This window comes from Netta rufina (genome assembly GCF_964035555.1).
Source record: "Netta rufina genome assembly, chromosome: 20".
Taxonomy (NCBI): Eukaryota; Metazoa; Chordata; class Aves; order Anseriformes; family Anatidae; genus Netta; species Netta rufina.
The window spans coordinates 10,964,948-10,981,916 of NC_140144.1; the positions used below are offsets into that span (position 1 = coordinate 10,964,948).

The following is a 16,969-nucleotide window of genomic DNA, read 5'->3' on the forward strand; positions in this document are numbered from 1 at the left end:
GCACTATCCTGACAAGGAGATGTACCTGCGAGGTCTGCTTTGACCTTGATCTTTTTCCAGCACTTGCAGCAGCAGATCCACTCTTATCTCAGTTTCCTTAAGGCATGGTAATGAAGACCTGGATTTAGAAGTACAAGGCAGACTCTATATGCGATAGCTGTTCCAGCTGGTTTCATTTAATTGAGTCAGTTGCACACCAGTGGCTCATAGTGAGCCTCTTTACCCCCTTCTGTCCTGCCCCATGGGCTGCCCCCATACTTTTACCCCAGTAGGAGCTGTTGAAGTGCACCGGCTTTGAAGTTGGCATGTTTAAATCTGCAATGGCACATTTAAATCTGTTTAAAAGGCAGGGTTAAATTGGGCACTAACTTAGAGCCAAAGGTCTCTATGTAGTTTTAAGGAGAGTTGGATGGAGGATATTTACAGTTGCTTTATATACTCTGCTCTGTTTTTTGTTAACAACTGAACACACTCAAAGGCATATGAGGTTTTTACAAAGCAATCTTCAACAGCAACAGCAGCTGTGACCTCCTGTCCTGTGATGGACACTGTTTCAGGGAATTGTCATTAATTACGGAAATCATTGTACAAATCAATGTTTTATGAAGTAATGTTAGACATTCCCATGGGTACCATACAAGAAAGGTACAGCCACAATGACGTGGGTTTGTGAACCAGTGCTGGAGCTGGCTGCAGTCTTGGGGTGCCAAGTACTGAACTTGTGCCTTGCATGGGGCAGGGGGTGGGTGGGATGAGCAGGAAAACTTCTGCAGTGCCTGGACTCGTGTGATAGAGCAGGGACTAGGGCACCTAGTGAGGGAAAGGGGGTGGGGGAACTCAGGGCGAGCATTGCTGTCATCACCCTGACAGTACCGATGCAGTTTAGTGAGGCAGGGGGACGGGGAGGAGGGATGTGGAATGCCGTGCTGTCCATGGGGAAGCTCTCAGTAACACCCTGTTCTACCGCAGCAGCCAGTGTGGGCGCACCTTAGTAACTCCTCCATTGTGGGAGCTGTCGGGGCTGCAGGGGCTGCCCTTCTCCTTGCAGTTGGTGCAGCCACGGTGATTGCCATGAAGAGGAGGAGAGCAACTCAGGGAAGATACAGTCCAAGCCGGCAGGAAAAAGACGGGGCTCGAGTGGAAATGTGGAACGTAATCAAGCTGCCACCAACTGAGAGGCTGATATAACAAGTGGGGTCACAGGTGGTGTCGTCCTTTCACAGTCATGGAACTGTTGCAGCATTTCGGTCTTAGGCCAACTCGTTTTTGTTTTAGTTTTTGTTTTGTAGGACAGGTCTGTACTGCTTTAAGCTACTTACAGGACCCTTGGCAGTAAGATTCAACTGCTTAAATGAACTTGGTAATTTTATGTTATTCCAGTTCATCCCACAAAAGCTTTGTATAAAATTGGTCTGCAAGCAAGAGCAGTAAAGTCTGAGGAGAAAAGAAAAGCCCTGGAGGCGGTGACAGCAAGGAAGCAAGTAGTGGCTATGGCGCAGCAGAGGTAAGGTGTGTGGGCCCATACCAGAACACAGTGCCACTGGTCCCTAGTGAGCTGGTAGAGGCAGCTGTGTGCTGCCAGCCTTACCCATTGCATCCATCCGTCATTTCTGCAGTAACTGTCACTGCTGGCAGTCAGGGTCACTGGACCATGCAGCTAAGTGAGGAAGGTCTAAGGGTGGGGAACAACTCACTGTATTAAGAAATTACAAAACAGTGTGCCTGTGCCATGGCAGGTGACTGATGGAAGGTAACTCCTAGAGCAGCTGCTGTCCTTCCACAAGAGGACCACAGTGAAATACCAATATGCTATAGTGCACTTCTACTAAAGCTTTTTTCCTAAGACTAGACTAAACCATAGGAATATATTAAGTGCCTTTCTAAGACTGCCTCACCGGTTACAGTATTAATGTTCTTGAAAGTAGGATGCTTATATGTAGAAAAACTGATCACTTGCTTTGATCAGACTACAATGTTGACATTAGCAGGCTGGGTGGTTTGTTTTTTTCCCCCCTCAATCTGTTCCTAGGTCTAGTATCTGCCAACCACACAGAGCAGACTGCGGTGACTCAGGCGTTGACATTAAAAAGCAGGACCACACAATAGTCCTTAGTAAGAGCTTTAACGTTTGAATGTCAAGTGATACTTGCGTGAGAAGGGGGTGAAAGACATTTTTCAAGACTTGTAGCCTTCTGGACACCCAGGTTTGGGCTTGTCGATACAGAAGAGTGGAATTTAGTTAATTAATATACTGAACTTTAACATGAAACTGGTTTGTTGTTGTAGTGAGACAGCATTTATTTTCCACTTTGCTCCAAAAGGGATATTTATTTTTGTGGCTTTACTGCTCCTTTGTTACTGTTTTAGCTGATGAATGTGCAAGTTTGTCTTTAACATAATGTGTCAAAGCCTGAAGAAAGAACTACAGCAGAGCAGGCCAAATAAGGCTTAAAATCAGTAGCATCTCAGAATAATTACTACATATATCTGTGAGAAATATTTAGAAAACAGTGTCTGCTTTTTAATCTCCAAAATACTATTAATAAGCAGGGTGTGAATATGCACACCGTAGCTAATTGCCACTGGAAGACAATGCTATACTGTTTTATGCTTTTTGCTCTTAGATTTTTTTAAAAGTGTAGTTGTAAACATTTTTTTTTGGTGTAATTCTAAGCAAAGGGAAGAGATGAAACTACTGATCAGGGCTGTCCAATTAAGAACAGGTCTTCTGCATGTGTGCAACTGTGGACGTAAGGTAAAGAATAAAATATTTGGAAAAGCAGAACACAAGAAGTCATTAGGAGGTGAAGCAATTAATATTTTGTCTTTAAAGTCACTTTTCTCTAATATTTAGGAGAATTTAAAAGAGCAAGTGGTGATGTCACCCTGGCTGTGGTTTGGAAAGGAATTGGACATAGTACTGATAAGTTAGTGCACGTCTGCATTTCAGGTCAGGGAGCTTGCTATCACTTTTATTTATTTATCAGCAGTAATGCTGCTGTTATTTGTAACATGGATGATTTGCTCTGTGTATGTTCCAGATACTATTTAGGAAGGTCTAACATACTTTTAGAATAGAGACAGCTCTACTGCCCACTAACCTTGCTACAGGGGAACAAGTTAAACTGCACACCTTAATAAAATGATGAGTAAAATTTTGCCCAGCAGCATCTGGGCAACAGGACTAAAGCAATGAAGCAGGAAGGGCTTTTCTGGCAGAGCAGGTCTGAAGGGGAGGGCCCCACATGCAGAGCTGGTTACTGTGTCTCTAGAGAAACAAAAATTCACTCTTGGTCTGAGACTGCCCCATCTTAAGGGTGGTGTTTGGGGTTATCTCCTGGTGAGAAGGGACTCAGACCCCACACCAGCAGCCATGGGCAGAGTGCCCTGTGTCCTGCCAGAGTGCAGCTGCATCTAAACCTTTACTTAAATGCAAAGGTAGGTGTGTTTTTCTTTATCCCATAATGACATACAGTAAAGCTACAGCAAGCTTAGAATACATGTATGTTGCTTTGGGTTTCCCAAATCTCAGGCCTGATTAAACTCCAGGTTGTTACCAGGAGAGGTGTGTACTTTGACTTTTTAGCTCTGTTCCATTTTTTCATAGATATAAAAATGTAGAAAAATGAAGGCAGCAATGGGATCTAAATATTATCAATCGGTATTACTCTAGCCTGTGTTATTTTGAGAAGAACAGAATTGTGTTGGAAGAACTGAATATTACTAAGCTGCTGACCTATCCTGAAAGGCAACAAGTAGCTACAAAACCCACAATAGTAAAGACACCTGAAAACCCAGCAAACTGCAAGCAGTGAATCTGTCTGCATCCCCTGCTGCTGCTGGGTAGTCAGCAGGAAGCCTGCTGCTCAGTCACTTTACGGGATTAGGAGCAGACATTTGTACTTCAAGCACCCAAAGCCAGTACTAGTAAAAGTGTTAAAATATTTTTGTCAGTGTCTTGAGCATTTCTGCAAAAATAATTTATGAAAGTAAGTTTTTTTCAATAATGAACTTAACTTTCTTTTGATATTTAATTTTTAAATATATTTTTTCACAAAACTGGATTTGCTGTAGTTAATGGTCACAGTCCTGATCTTTTGTAATTGTAAATTTTATAAGTTGTAAAAAAATAAATAAATAAAAAATAGAATGTCCCTCAAAAGAAATTTACAATAAAAATGGATAAAAATAGACTTTGTTATCATGACCTGTGATTGCTTTCTCTCTTCACCTGTACTGAAGCACGTGCTACTAGGTGTTATTACACACATACTACATGTACTTACTTGCTAAGGAAAGCTAGCCGTGATACTATTAACCCTTGGATTTATGACAAAGACGCACTGTCAGACTGCATTTAGAGCTGTGACATACCTAAGCGTCGTAGATCTCTGGCCTAAGTCAGGACAGGTACCTGCAGCAGCAAAAATCCTATTCTGGAGAAAAGGGGGACAGCAACCTCCAAGAGAAGGGAGAAAGCCAGAGAGGATGAACACTCCTGTCTGTACCACCCCATCTGACCCAGCATGTCTGGAGAGAACCAGGACTGAATATCAAAGGCAAGTCTCATTTAAGCTTTTAGAAGACCATTTCCTACATCAAAAGCCTACACAGATATCTCCCCTCCAGTGGTCTGAAGACCTCTTCTGCAATCCCCAGCTGTACAGCAAGATGCAGCAGCTGGGGCTGGGACCAGCTGGACTTCTTACCTTGGTAAGTGTCTGGTGGCAGTGCTGCAGCAGCTGTGGGAGGCAGCAATGTGCCCGCTGCAGGGCACGCTGCGAGCCCTTACCTGGCAGGAGAGCATTACGCGGACAGAGCTTGGGGAGCAGCCTGTTGAATTGCAGCACGGAAAGTGTTTTTCTTTTTCTTTATAGAGTAATTCAAAGTAATAGAAGTTATAACACGTAGCCTTCACTATAATAGATAAAAGGTGGGTCTGATTGACAGCTTCCAATTCCAATGTCTAACACGCTTCCAAACCCAATGAAGTGAAAACAATAAAAATACGGGTTTACAACAGTTCTTAAACTCTGGGTCAGAAACATACCCCTATTTCTAAGAGGAAAACATCTGTAAATAAGTGGTACCAAACAAGCAAACAGTATGGACAGTACAGGAAACTGTATAAAGCTGGACCTAAAAGTCATTGATGAAAAATAACAGACAAGAAGTAGTACTTCTTATACTAGATGACTACAACTATCAAAAATACTTCTACAACAGAAAAAAAATGTTTTACTTCTGATCTTGCCCTCCCAGGCATACTTTGTTTATGTTTGGCACTATTAGGGCTTAATCGTTCCAGGAATTCCTGAGTTTAAGACAGACGACTATTCAAGGAGGTGAGGAAGGACACAAACTCCAGCATCGTGCTGCCTTGTACCCCTTGATCTCAGAGGTTTGTTCAACCTCCACCCTTCCCACCTTCAAAATAAAATGAAAGGTGATTAATGCCATTTATATTAAACGTTAGTTACGAAGCACTTAAAACTACTGACCTAAAATAAATCCAAGAGTGCTTGTTTGACTAAAAAGAGCAACTTGAAAAATATTTAATTTGGGAATTATACTATACAATATGGGAAGAGTAAAATAATCAACAATTGAAAATGATTTGCAGTGATACAGAATTACCTGAGTGTTTTCCTATCTAGTTAAGCATGTGTATTACACCTACTGAGTATAGCCTCAGTGTGTGACAAAAAAAGAAAAAAAGTATGTGAAATTCAAATTACACATTATATGCAGAACTATATGGTGTTTGTACATATCCGTTATAGTTGGAAAAGTTTTATCATCTAGCTCATAGTGAAGGAAATCTGAAAATTACAGACTGCATTTATATATAATGTTCATTTTCTAAACTGTATAAAATAAAATGGAGCTATTGTCTTAGACTTTAAATATTTTACTATGCAATACTAAAACCATCTGTCTTCCAACACAAAAAGAAAATACAAATCCAACTGAATGGCTCGTAAGAGTAACAGTGCTTTACAGAAATAGAGTATTATTAATGCAATACTATGGTCTTTCCCAAACTGTTGGCATTTCAGATAATATTTTTCTTTTGTATTGCACAGACTCAAACGCACAGACAGCCATTTTCATACACTAGAGTAAGAAAACCTCCAAGATTATATGAGTAAAATAGATACATTGGAAATAATTCAGATAAAGCTTTACAAGATTTTCCCCGTGTGTCCAAAATGATTTCCTTTACCAAAGGCTTAATGGCGATGTGATTATGTCTTCTGAAGTAACATGTTTTAAATTGGACTGTGCCAAAATACAAAACAAAACAAAAAAGCACCACTTAAGTAAAACAAAAATGATAACTGCAAAGACAGCAAATTTTAAAGGAGTTGCTAAGACTAATATGAAATTTCTTGAGAATACTATTGCCACAGAAGTGTCTTAGAAAATCAGAATGAACGTACCCTTTAACCTTCTTGTTGCATTTTTGTACTTTGTGACCTCGCAGTCCATTTCACGGTCCAGTTAATGTCTCGTTAGCCCAGAAAACTGTTCTCATCAAAAGCAGGATAAAGATCGTGGGTTTTAAGACAGACTGAAGGAGTGGAGAGCCTTGCAGACCAGAATGAAATCCCATTTCTTAAAGGTAGCAGTTAGCACTTCTGAAGTCCAGCAGTGACAGGCAGCTGCCATGCGTTGGCCTTCCAGCATTACATCACTTAGCTCTACTTGGGGTCTTATTTCTGTCTGTGCAGACAAGCACTGTGGCTTTAATCTCTCTGCACTTGGACATCCTGTCAGTATGCTTTTAACTTCAATTCATGAGCCAGGGACTTTTATACCCCATTTTTTCTCTCTCTCTCTCTTTTTTTTTTTTTAATAATCAAGTAAGATATTGTTACATCCCATTCATATACTGCCATGTATAATATTTATATATAATATTAACATATACATACATAAGAACTAGGATACTTTTCATGGACTCTATTTTCTGATGTATTTAACAAAAAAAGAAAACAAACTATAAACAACAATAAAAGAAAATCAATTGCTGGTGTTTCCGGTTTCCCAACAGAGATGCAGGACCAAACCCTGAGCAACTGCTCTGTGCTATGGTTTTGTTGCAACAAGGAATTACGAAAATTCTGCACCAGAGAGGTCTCTGGTACCTCTCAGTGTCAAGTTTACTGGGGGAGGGAAATAAAAAAAAAATGCAACAAAAGCTCACCCAACAGTATGACCTAGATGAACATCAGTCTTCTAAGAGAGGACAAACTCGGTCAGGCTAAGCCTTATGGATTAACTCAGTGCAGTCCACAAATCTGGTTTGTTTGCTGCACTTTACATGTGAAAGGAAAATACAGCCATATAAGCAACACAGGAAAAACTGAACTGAACATCATTCACACAGGCAGCAAGAAAACACAAGTACAATGTGCTATGTCATGCTCCCGGCTGTGCTAAGGACTGAAAATAAAGGGCAGGTGTAACTTCTGCATCAGTAGTATTGTGAAAAGCTACGTGTGGAAAACCAAACCAAATCAACCAAAACCCAACTACCTTCATGCTTTGGTCAGTGCAAAAGTCATGGGGGTTTTCAGTGGCAGAAAGTAAGAAAACAGTTGCAGGGATGAGGACAACGTGGGAACTCCCCAGCAAAACAAACTCTGGGCAAAAAGCAATCATGGGAATTGCAGCATGGTGATGGTCCTGCAGCCATCCTGGCTCAGACTTCCATAAAAGAAATGCTTGGTTTTATGCTGGCTCAAAAAAACAAAATCTCTGTCAATTCCAAAGGGACATCAAAAGGCCATCATCAGGAACACTACTCAAAGGTTTCCCATTGCTTTCTGAGCTGTTCAACCTTACCTGGTGTGGATGACACATCTTGCTTTGTCTTTTTTAACAAATCTTCAAATGGATCTTTTGTCTCCTCAGATTTTGAGGATTGTAACATTGACTCTAAACCCTTAGCTGGCCTGGAAGGGATCAAAGGAGGTTCATTAGACAGAAGAGCTAGTACTTGCTTGGTATCTACCTTGGAACTGGACTTGCCCACCTGTAATGTTCTGGATTTAGAAGGACCACTTAAACATGCTGGCTGTAGAGAGCTTGCTGGAGAAGCACTGTGGCTCTGCAGCAATAAGGAGCTAGCTTGTGCCATAGCTGGAGCCTGGCTAAACAAGTTTGGCATGGACAATGTTGAAATGTTTGGCTGAGGTCTTTGTGGTGGGTAGAAACCAGAATTAGGTGTTATGAAGCTAGAGCTATACGCATGACCTAAGGTGGGGGTGAAAGAGCCCCTTGGGGGTCTAACAAGAGACACTGACAGGGCTCCTGGCACTGTTTGTGTAAATGGATTAGGAGATGCCTGTAAAAAAGGTGGCAGCGCTGGGGAAGGATAACTGAGTGACTGGACAAATGGTGCAGCTGGAGGAGGCACAAAGTCACTTGCCACTGAGGCAAAGCCCGCTCCAGAAGGTGGAGTGGCTGAGCTCTGCAGGCTGCAGGAGCCTTGCTGTGGGCCACTGCTTTGCCAGCTGGCTGTTTTTAATGGATCCAGCAGGTTAAGAAGGTAGTCACTTTCATTACCAGTATTGTCTGTCTTCACCTTGACGGGTTGGAGCATCTCTGTAGTGCTGCTAGCACTGGACAAAAGCTGAGATGAATGAGAGGAATAATTCACAGACTGCTGGACTTCAGGGTCTAAGGACACCCTACCAGCTCCGAAGGGCTCTGGGATAAGATCTGAAACCAAATGGCTACGTCCTGTAGTGTGGGCGGTTAGAGTTTCTGTTGGCCCGGCTGGAATCTGATGCTTGGAAGCCCTGGGTGCTGGCGGTGGTGGCACTATCCCCAGTTCAGGAGTCTTTCTTCCCTGTGGCCTAGGAATGGTGATATTCCCTCGAGTGGCAGGATTTGATTCATCCTTTTCCACAGGAGCCAGAATGCTGTCTCTGCTCCGGGGTCTCCTTGTGATTGGCGGCATGTTACCAAGTGCAGTCAGGGGTCGTTCTGGTGAGCTTTGGGAATACTTGGTAGGAATAGCCATATCATCGTGACCCATGCTCCACAGCTTGTTGTAAGGGTGAGACAGCTTCATGGGTGGTACAATCCTGTTCCTCTCGGCAACACCAAGTTCCATTCTCTGCAAGAAAACAATGTTAGCTTTCACAGATCTTCTCAAAACACTGATCATAAAGTGACGACAGGCTATGAGCGGAGGAGGATCTGTCTGCAGAGTGTGAACACTAGAAGGAGAGGAACAATTGCATGCAGTCCAGAGGGACAAACAGGAAAGCAGAAGCAGGACTCTGCAGTTTTAATTCCAGCTTTGCCTCTAATGAGTTGTTCAGCTGTGATATCTTGTGGCATCTCTTGAGAGCCACGTAAGGAGTATGCAGCTATATCTAAGGTACCAAACTGGCGAACGTTTAATTGTTGTATAGAAAAAGCAGTCAAATGAAATACGTGAAGCGATGCAACACAAAATTAAATATTATTTTAAGGTAGAAATTACATCCTTTTCTTTCATGTCACATGAATATCTCTTAGTCTGCTTTAGTTTGTCACTTTCTCAGATGCATATATTCAGTGATGTTCTTCATAAAGAACATTCCTCTTCAACAATCTATTTTGTTCAGCTGATACCTACACCAAAATGTCCACATCAAAATAAGGTCATTAAAAACATGCAGTTTCAAGGAGACCTGAAAATTCCCTTCTATTTCTTCTCACTTTTGAGCATCAGCTTCAAAGATAACAACGTGTGATAGCCATACGAAAAAACATTCAGAGGAATACACAAGTATTTTCTGCTTTAAAAGTAAAGGCTGTAGTTCTAGGAGAAAAAAGTTACTGTTTTATAACTGAGGCCCATTTCAATAATTTCTTAATTCTGAAATGAATTTCAAAACACATGGACAGAAGGCTGGAAATTTTACCAATATTAAGAAAATAATTCTCAAAGAATAATCAAAAACAGACAGCCCTAGTTCTGTGCAAATTCCCCCAGGGCATATGAAAACCTGTCCAAACCTGGTAGTCAAACGTGCATCGCTGATGTCCCTCTTCTTTGGGAGTCCGCAGGTCTTCCAGGCTCTTAGCCTGGCTGAGAGGCTGAGGCTGTGTTTCTACTTCTAAGTTAGGGAAAATGTCTTCAAGGAGGTTGATTTCTGTGGTGTTGCTTGAGAGGAGAGGACTTGGAGGCAGAGGCTCTTTTGCCTTTTCTGGACTGACAGCCTCTTCCCCATCAGCACTATCAGATTCTTTCAGGGCCCGGTATGGCTGAGGCCTATGAGACAAGAAAACAGAAATCAAGTTTAAAATTGTCTTTTTCATATATATATATTTTTTTTCCAAAACACGTATTTAGCAAGGAGTTGGATGGCTTTACAAAAAGTTTTTGGGTAGCAAATTACAGTGGCTTGTGAACAGCAGGTGTGTGAACAAAGTGACTGAGGGCAGGACATACAAAGATGACTTGGCACTCGAGGAGTTTTCAGAAAGGAAAAAGATGTAAGTGGGAAGTACTCAGAGGAAAGCTGTGATTATGCAGTTAGAGACAGACTGATGAGCCAAGTCTCTCCGAGCAGGAATAACCGGATGCTAGCTCTCCATTTTGACAGCCTGGCCCTTCCCACCCAGGCAGATGGCTGTTGCTGTGCTCAGTCCTTCTAGGCAGGAAGTCAGAGCAAGCACACCACAAACTGCTCCATGTTCTGCAGGCACTTACATTCACTTGTTTCAAGCTAACTCAGCTTGAAACATAATTCAGTGTTTTCCTGCAATAATTGGGAATACTGTGCAGAGTTCCAATGATTATACTGGTGTCATCTTATCAAGAAACAACACAATTCATTATGAAGACACCTATTTTACATTTAAAGCCAAGGCCAAGTTAGCAACATGCTTTTCTTGCACATACCTCAGCAAAAAAAAAATGAACAACAGCAGATTTGCATATCAGTTCTGTGTACAGAGAACAGCAGCATAATGCACATCCAATTAATAACAAGAAGTGACACACATATCTGTGGTGATTGGCATTTGACTGTCAGCCAGATTTACCGTGGCATTTAAACAAGATTTCAATTAAAAGAAAATATTTGTGAGACCTCCAAAAACAAAGATAATATGGAAGAACCCTCCTCTTCTTTCCATATTTTATTATAACACATCTATATCATGCAAATTTCTTAACAGTCCTTATTTCCTTCATCAACAAATAAATAGGCATTCAGCTAGGAACAGAAGAGTATAATAATGCAAGTACAAGACAGACAGCTGATGGTACATGTCCTCAGGAAGAGTGTGATCTTGCAAATCTTGGTTGTGTCTTTAGTCTCTCACATTATATGTGCTCATCTGCAAAGCATTTGATCACACTGCAAAAAATACCAAAACCCTGAGGAATTTTTTGCACAGAAACCATTTTGGTAGCCTGGATTCCCTTATCTTAAACGCAAGAGTGCGTGAACATTTTTCTTGCCCTTTGCAAACAGGTATGTGTGAGCCTTGGCTGCAGGACTCAGCCATCTCCCCTAGGCACCCATGCTAGAAGGAGGAGCGTTGCCTGTCAGCTCCTGTTTCCCTGGCCAGTCTGCCCAGGGGCCCCAGTGCATCTTTTTCAGATACACTGTCATGTGGAGGGAGGTGCACGCGGATTCAGCCATGCTAAATAACCTCATACTGCATATTTGAGCAGAGCACCCCAGAGAGCTCTCTCGAGGTAAGGCCTCACTGGCAGTCATCCTGTAGATGCAATACAGCCGAGCTGCTCAGCACTGTGTTTCAAAACTAGGCAAGACGTAGTTAAGAAGGTTTGGGAATTTACCAATCTGCAACAATTTACAAATTAAAAGGTTGCATACAAGTAATACAGTGAGTAAACTCAACAAGTCACTTGCTATCTCTTGTATAATTTAAGGTCAGGTTGTACTCTAAACCGTTGGAAGGACGTCTGCATGACGACTCCCCTGAGTCACTGGGGATCTAGTACTTGACAGAACAGGGAGGCTGGGATCAAGCAAGTGAAACTGGAAAAAGCTGATGACTGCACTGAAATAAAGCTCACAGGACAATCCAAAAAGCACAGCTAGCACTGTACAAGGAAGAGCAGCAGAAGGTTTGGACAGGAACACAAGCGGCACATTGGAACAAAGGGCAAGTGGAAGGGTTACCTCCCACACAGCTCGGGTTGAACAGAAAACAATAAAGCTGTGCATTGCTGCATACTGATTCATGCAGGAGTATGCTTTTGCATGCCTCTAAATACCAAAACAAACAAGCAGGAGAAATGTGGAACATTCATCAAGTGCTGTATAAAGACTGCAGGAGTATTTCCAAAATCCCAAGTATAGGAGCAGGCACCCTGACCAATGCAAAAACTATTGTTTAAAGACCGAATTAATACAATGAAAGAATAAAGGATAGACCATTCAAAAGGAGCAGAGAAGAAAAAGTTTTCAGAGAAGCCAGAGACAGGATCCTCTTCCTGCTGAAATTCATCATCAGAAGAGTCCTCAGAGAGGAAGACTGTATAGTGTCGCATAGGCTTTACAAGGCTGGGGGAAACGGAGAGAAAAGTAAGTTACCAAGTTGTCACATTCAAAGCTGCAGAGGAGAAAGAAAACCAAGTGAGTCGTAGGCTCTAAATAATTTCTGAACGTGACTGACTGCCACTGCAAAGAGCTCTGCAGACTCATGTTAAGCTCTACTTTCAAGGCAGAAAATGTAACTCTTCTAAAAATGTCTAGGGTATTGTCTGCTTGGGAAGGGTACTAGGACCTGCAATCAGATCCACGTTGCAAAAGAAGCCAACACAGAAACCCGCAATTCCTCCACTGCATTTTCTAGAGATTTGGGCATTCTATAAACTTGTTCACTCAGGCTGGTATCAAACATGCAATAGAAGGAAAGAGCTGGGGATACCGACAAGGAAGACTAAGCAGCACAAATAGAAGAGTATGGTCAATAAAGCCAAAAAAAAAAAAAAAAAAAGAGACACAAACAGAGTGGTCATAATAGGCTTCAAGTATTACGGATCAAGGGCAAACGTTAACATCATCTTAAAAATTCCAGCATATCCGGAAGATCACCATGCTGTGCTGCTGGACAGTCTTGTATGTATTTGATATCGTATGTGCTTCTGGAAACACACTTGAACTCTAATAAAAAACAAACAAAACAACCCCAACCATTTCACCAGACTTTTGACAAGAATCTATCAGTCATCTTTATTTTATACACAGAGGTCAGATCTGAAGGATTTGCGCTTCTACCTCATGAAGACAATGGCGAAATTCTTGAGTGTAAAAGTAACTCTGAATGCCTATTCAGGTAAATGTACTAAATGTTAGGGGGTAAAAGAAAAATATTTTAGGATTGCTGAAATTTTAAATATTTTTCTGTTCTGTATTGTAGCTATCCCAGTGCTTCACTTTGCTTTAACCTTAAAACCAGTGAATTACTATTTTTTTATATAAAGTAGAAGCTTCTACCCTTCACCCTAAAGCAGCTATCACTGCTTTAAACAACTAAATGCACCACCAGCTTTAGAAGAATAGGAAAGAGCACAGGAGCAAGGTACTTAAATGGAAATACACTGGAACCAAGAGGCTGAAAAGTGTGAAGAAATTAATAGCAATTACTGCCTCATTTGTAACACTAAAATATCCTAATCTTAAGTAAAGTACAAAGCAACAACCACTGTTTATTCCCTCTGAAACACTGAAGCTCTGGATCACAAAAGAGCTTAGAGAAAGTACATTCCCACAAAGGAAATACTAAGACAAATGCTTTGTAAGTAACTGAAAGCAGTAAAAGCACATCGAGCCCTACCAATACTAACCAGAGGACTCTACACCATAGCTCAGTGCGTTTTTATCTACTAAAACTCAAGGACAACAACGTGTAGTGCCGTCAAAATTATATGTGCTTATAATAGAAAATACTCTTGGTTTTTATTTTATTTTTTTCTCACCATTTCTATGGTATTCTGGCATATTTAAGTGTGCACAAGTGGAAATGAAAAAAAAAAAAAAAAAAAAGAGGAGAAAACCTCTTTTCAACAGCACTATAAACCACTTTCATACGTCTTATGGACCAAGCTACAGGCTGATGAACATTGATGGATGTTGCTATAGAGCACCATCATCTGCACGTCTGGAAAAGAAATCACTAGCAAATAAAAGCAAACATTGCCCCAAGTGAGGCCTCTTCCCAAACATCTTTATTTTGTCAACCTCATATCACTGAGAATATCCTAGCTATTGTAGTGAATCAAAACACACGTCGTGAAGGACACAAAGCAACACACAACAATTGAGATAGGAACCTAATTTTGCTACTACTGAGGTCCACAGTAAAGTTCATTATTTCAGAATAAGCAGAGTCAGGCTCATCATGTGGAACAAAGGATATGTCCTGATCCTGTAAAGAAGGTAGAACGACGCTAATATCTCTCATCACTATGTGTATCCCCTGTAAGAGGAGGATATGCTGAAATCAGAACAGGACCAATAGCAGAGACAAAAAGAGAAAGAATTTGATTCATCACCTTTATAGTTCAGACATACTAACAAACTACCTCTATTTGCTCTTGTATTCATAAGCAGCCTTTGTTGTTTCTTAGTTCCTTTGTCTCAATTGCCAAATAACAATATAATAAAGATATGAAATGCAGTCCAAAACATCTGGTCAAGAAAAAGAGAAGTTGGCCACTGCAAGCGACAGCTCAATAGGGCTGAAACTGCCACTGTGAATAAATGTTTATTCACAATCAGGTCAGAGCTAATTAATAAAAAGTCTAAAATAGTGGTGGCAGCAGATGCAGCTGATAGTGTTAAATCATAGTCTGTGGTACTTCAATTAAAGCTGTTGCATAGCTGTTCTTTTCCTCTCGTGCTGTAATAGGCATCCAGGGAAAGTGAGGAGCTGCCACTGCATTAGGAAAAATTTGCTGTAACAATTTTTAAATTTTTTTGTTGTTTTTAATAAAAGAAAGGCTATTACTCCAAAAATTCAATTTACATTAACAAATGGCTCAGCCTAAAATGATTTTAGAAATCAAAGATTCTTTTAAAATATTTAGTTTTTGAACTTATATACACACACACTGTCTTTTCCTCTTAGGAGAATAAGTTAATATTTAACATGATTCAAGCAAATTTAGAATTGTTTTCCTGAAATCAAGAGCAATACTGAATTTCCACATATCTTGCTGACACATTTTGTTTGGTAGCGGCATGTAAGAGATGCACTGGTGCAGTTGCCCTTAAAGCGTTGCCTTTGATACCTTTTGTTTGCCTTCAGACTATGCTACATTCAAATGCATTGTGTCTGTGTGTATGTATTAACTAAACTGGGAACTAGCTATGAAAAAATAAGACGGTATCCTTTTTGCTAAATCATCCGTTGCACTTGAGTGCAGACCAGTGCAATAAGATTACATTTATAGCACCTTAATTAATATGCACGTTCTTGTTGCTGCTGCAAGACTCCTTAAATGAAAGTGGGATCTCCTAATTAGAAAAAAGAAAGCACATAAGTTTCACTGTTAGTGTGCTCTAAAAAACATTTTGGTCAAAGATAAGGGATGAACAGTCTAAAATTGTCCAAGTCTAAATTTTTTATTAGCTTGAGGCAGTAGAATCCAAAAAAAGTACCTATTCCCTCATTAACCCAATTCGCCAACTCTCCTGCAGTCTGCCACCCACCACTTGCTAGAATTTCCTACACAAAGAGCTGTCTCTGAAAAGGCAGGTCACAGCAAGCCCGGCTACAAGGCAGGCACTGCTGCAGTCTTAGAGGGAAAAAAGGATGTGTCCGTCACAGCTACAACCCTCATCATCTCCACATGACTGCACCAGCTCCTGCCTACCTAATCTCTTAGCTGAGTTACCATGCAGATGACTTGCTGATCTCTTTCTAATGTTTAGTTTAACATGTCTTCGGTTAGCACTAGCATATGACAGTACTGACAGCCGTGGCTGTTCCTTTTTAAATATCATGTCAGAAACACAGTGCAATAAAGCTGGGGATGCGCTCCATGGCTCTGCGTACCATTATGATAGTATGGGTTTCTTTTTTAATGAGGAAGATCTGCATCTCAGGAGCTTTTTTCATGTGTCAGGATGCATGGACAAATCAGCAGCACATCACACTGGCCAAAAATGAAATGCTGACAAATGTAGATATTTCAAATTTAATTGACACCTAAATGTACTTGAGATAGAAAAAATACATACAGAAAATGTGAGTATGGGATTTGGGCATTAATAAGAATTCTGTAATAATTCTAAAAAATAGTTCAGTTATGAGAAAATTAAATGTGTTTATTTTATTAACTGTTTTGCTTTTTCCTGATTACAGAGATTGTGATACAAAGGGGGTAGTATGGACTTGTCATTATTCTCCTAAAAATGGGCTTCCCAAATTTGAGGAAGGATTTATTTTTTATTTTAAAGAATAGCTGTATAGCAACTCTGGGGAATTAAGGAATTTGTCCCTCTTAGACAGTAAAATGAAGAGAATGAGGGATTTGGATGCACTGGCTTTTTCTTTCCAGTATGAAATAAGAGACTTGGGACTGAGGGGATTACCTAATAACTATTCAATATGAACGAAGCATAGACCCATTGCTGGAATTCCTTCCTGCACATTCTGAACACTCAGTACACCTGAGTGTGAGCTAGCAAAAATATTAAAATATTTGATTTTTAAAGTGACACGTTGCATACTGTGAATTTTCACAGAAGCAGAATATTCCAAGAAAAACTAAAATATTAGCATACAGCAAATTTTAAATGAAAGGGAAAAAAAAAAAAAAGCTCACAAGTCATCATTCAATTAGGTAACAGAAACAACAGGTTTTGATCACTGTGTCCAGGAAAGGCAGGTAACTGTTTTATAATTTTTCTGAACTTTGTACACATTTTCTAGAAAGTTGGAAATAGGAACAAAGAATTTAAAGTGGGAACAAGCT

General features: G+C 40.6%; 1 protein-coding gene across 6 annotated transcripts in view; it reads right to left on the reverse strand.

Moving 5' to 3' along the window:
• Positions 1–5,545: 5,545 nt before the first annotated feature.
• The window catches only part of DENND1A (DENN domain containing 1A), a 191,089-nt gene continuing 179,665 nt past the window's right edge, over positions 5,546–16,969 (reverse strand). For 3 of the 6 annotated variants that reach the window (XM_084298879.1, XM_084298878.1, XM_084298877.1), the window contains 3 exons: positions 12,420–12,548; positions 10,021–10,276; positions 5,546–9,130 (listed from right to left, as the gene is read on the reverse strand). In XM_084298879.1, coding sequence (XP_084155005.1) covers positions 7,808–9,130; positions 10,021–10,276; positions 12,420–12,548 — 1,708 coding nt within the window. In that variant the 3' untranslated portion in view covers positions 5,546–7,807. The remainder of the gene's footprint in view (positions 9,131–10,020; positions 10,277–12,419; positions 12,549–16,969) is intronic. The other 3 variants (XM_084298882.1, XM_084298881.1, XM_084298880.1) reach the window with 1 other exon arrangement.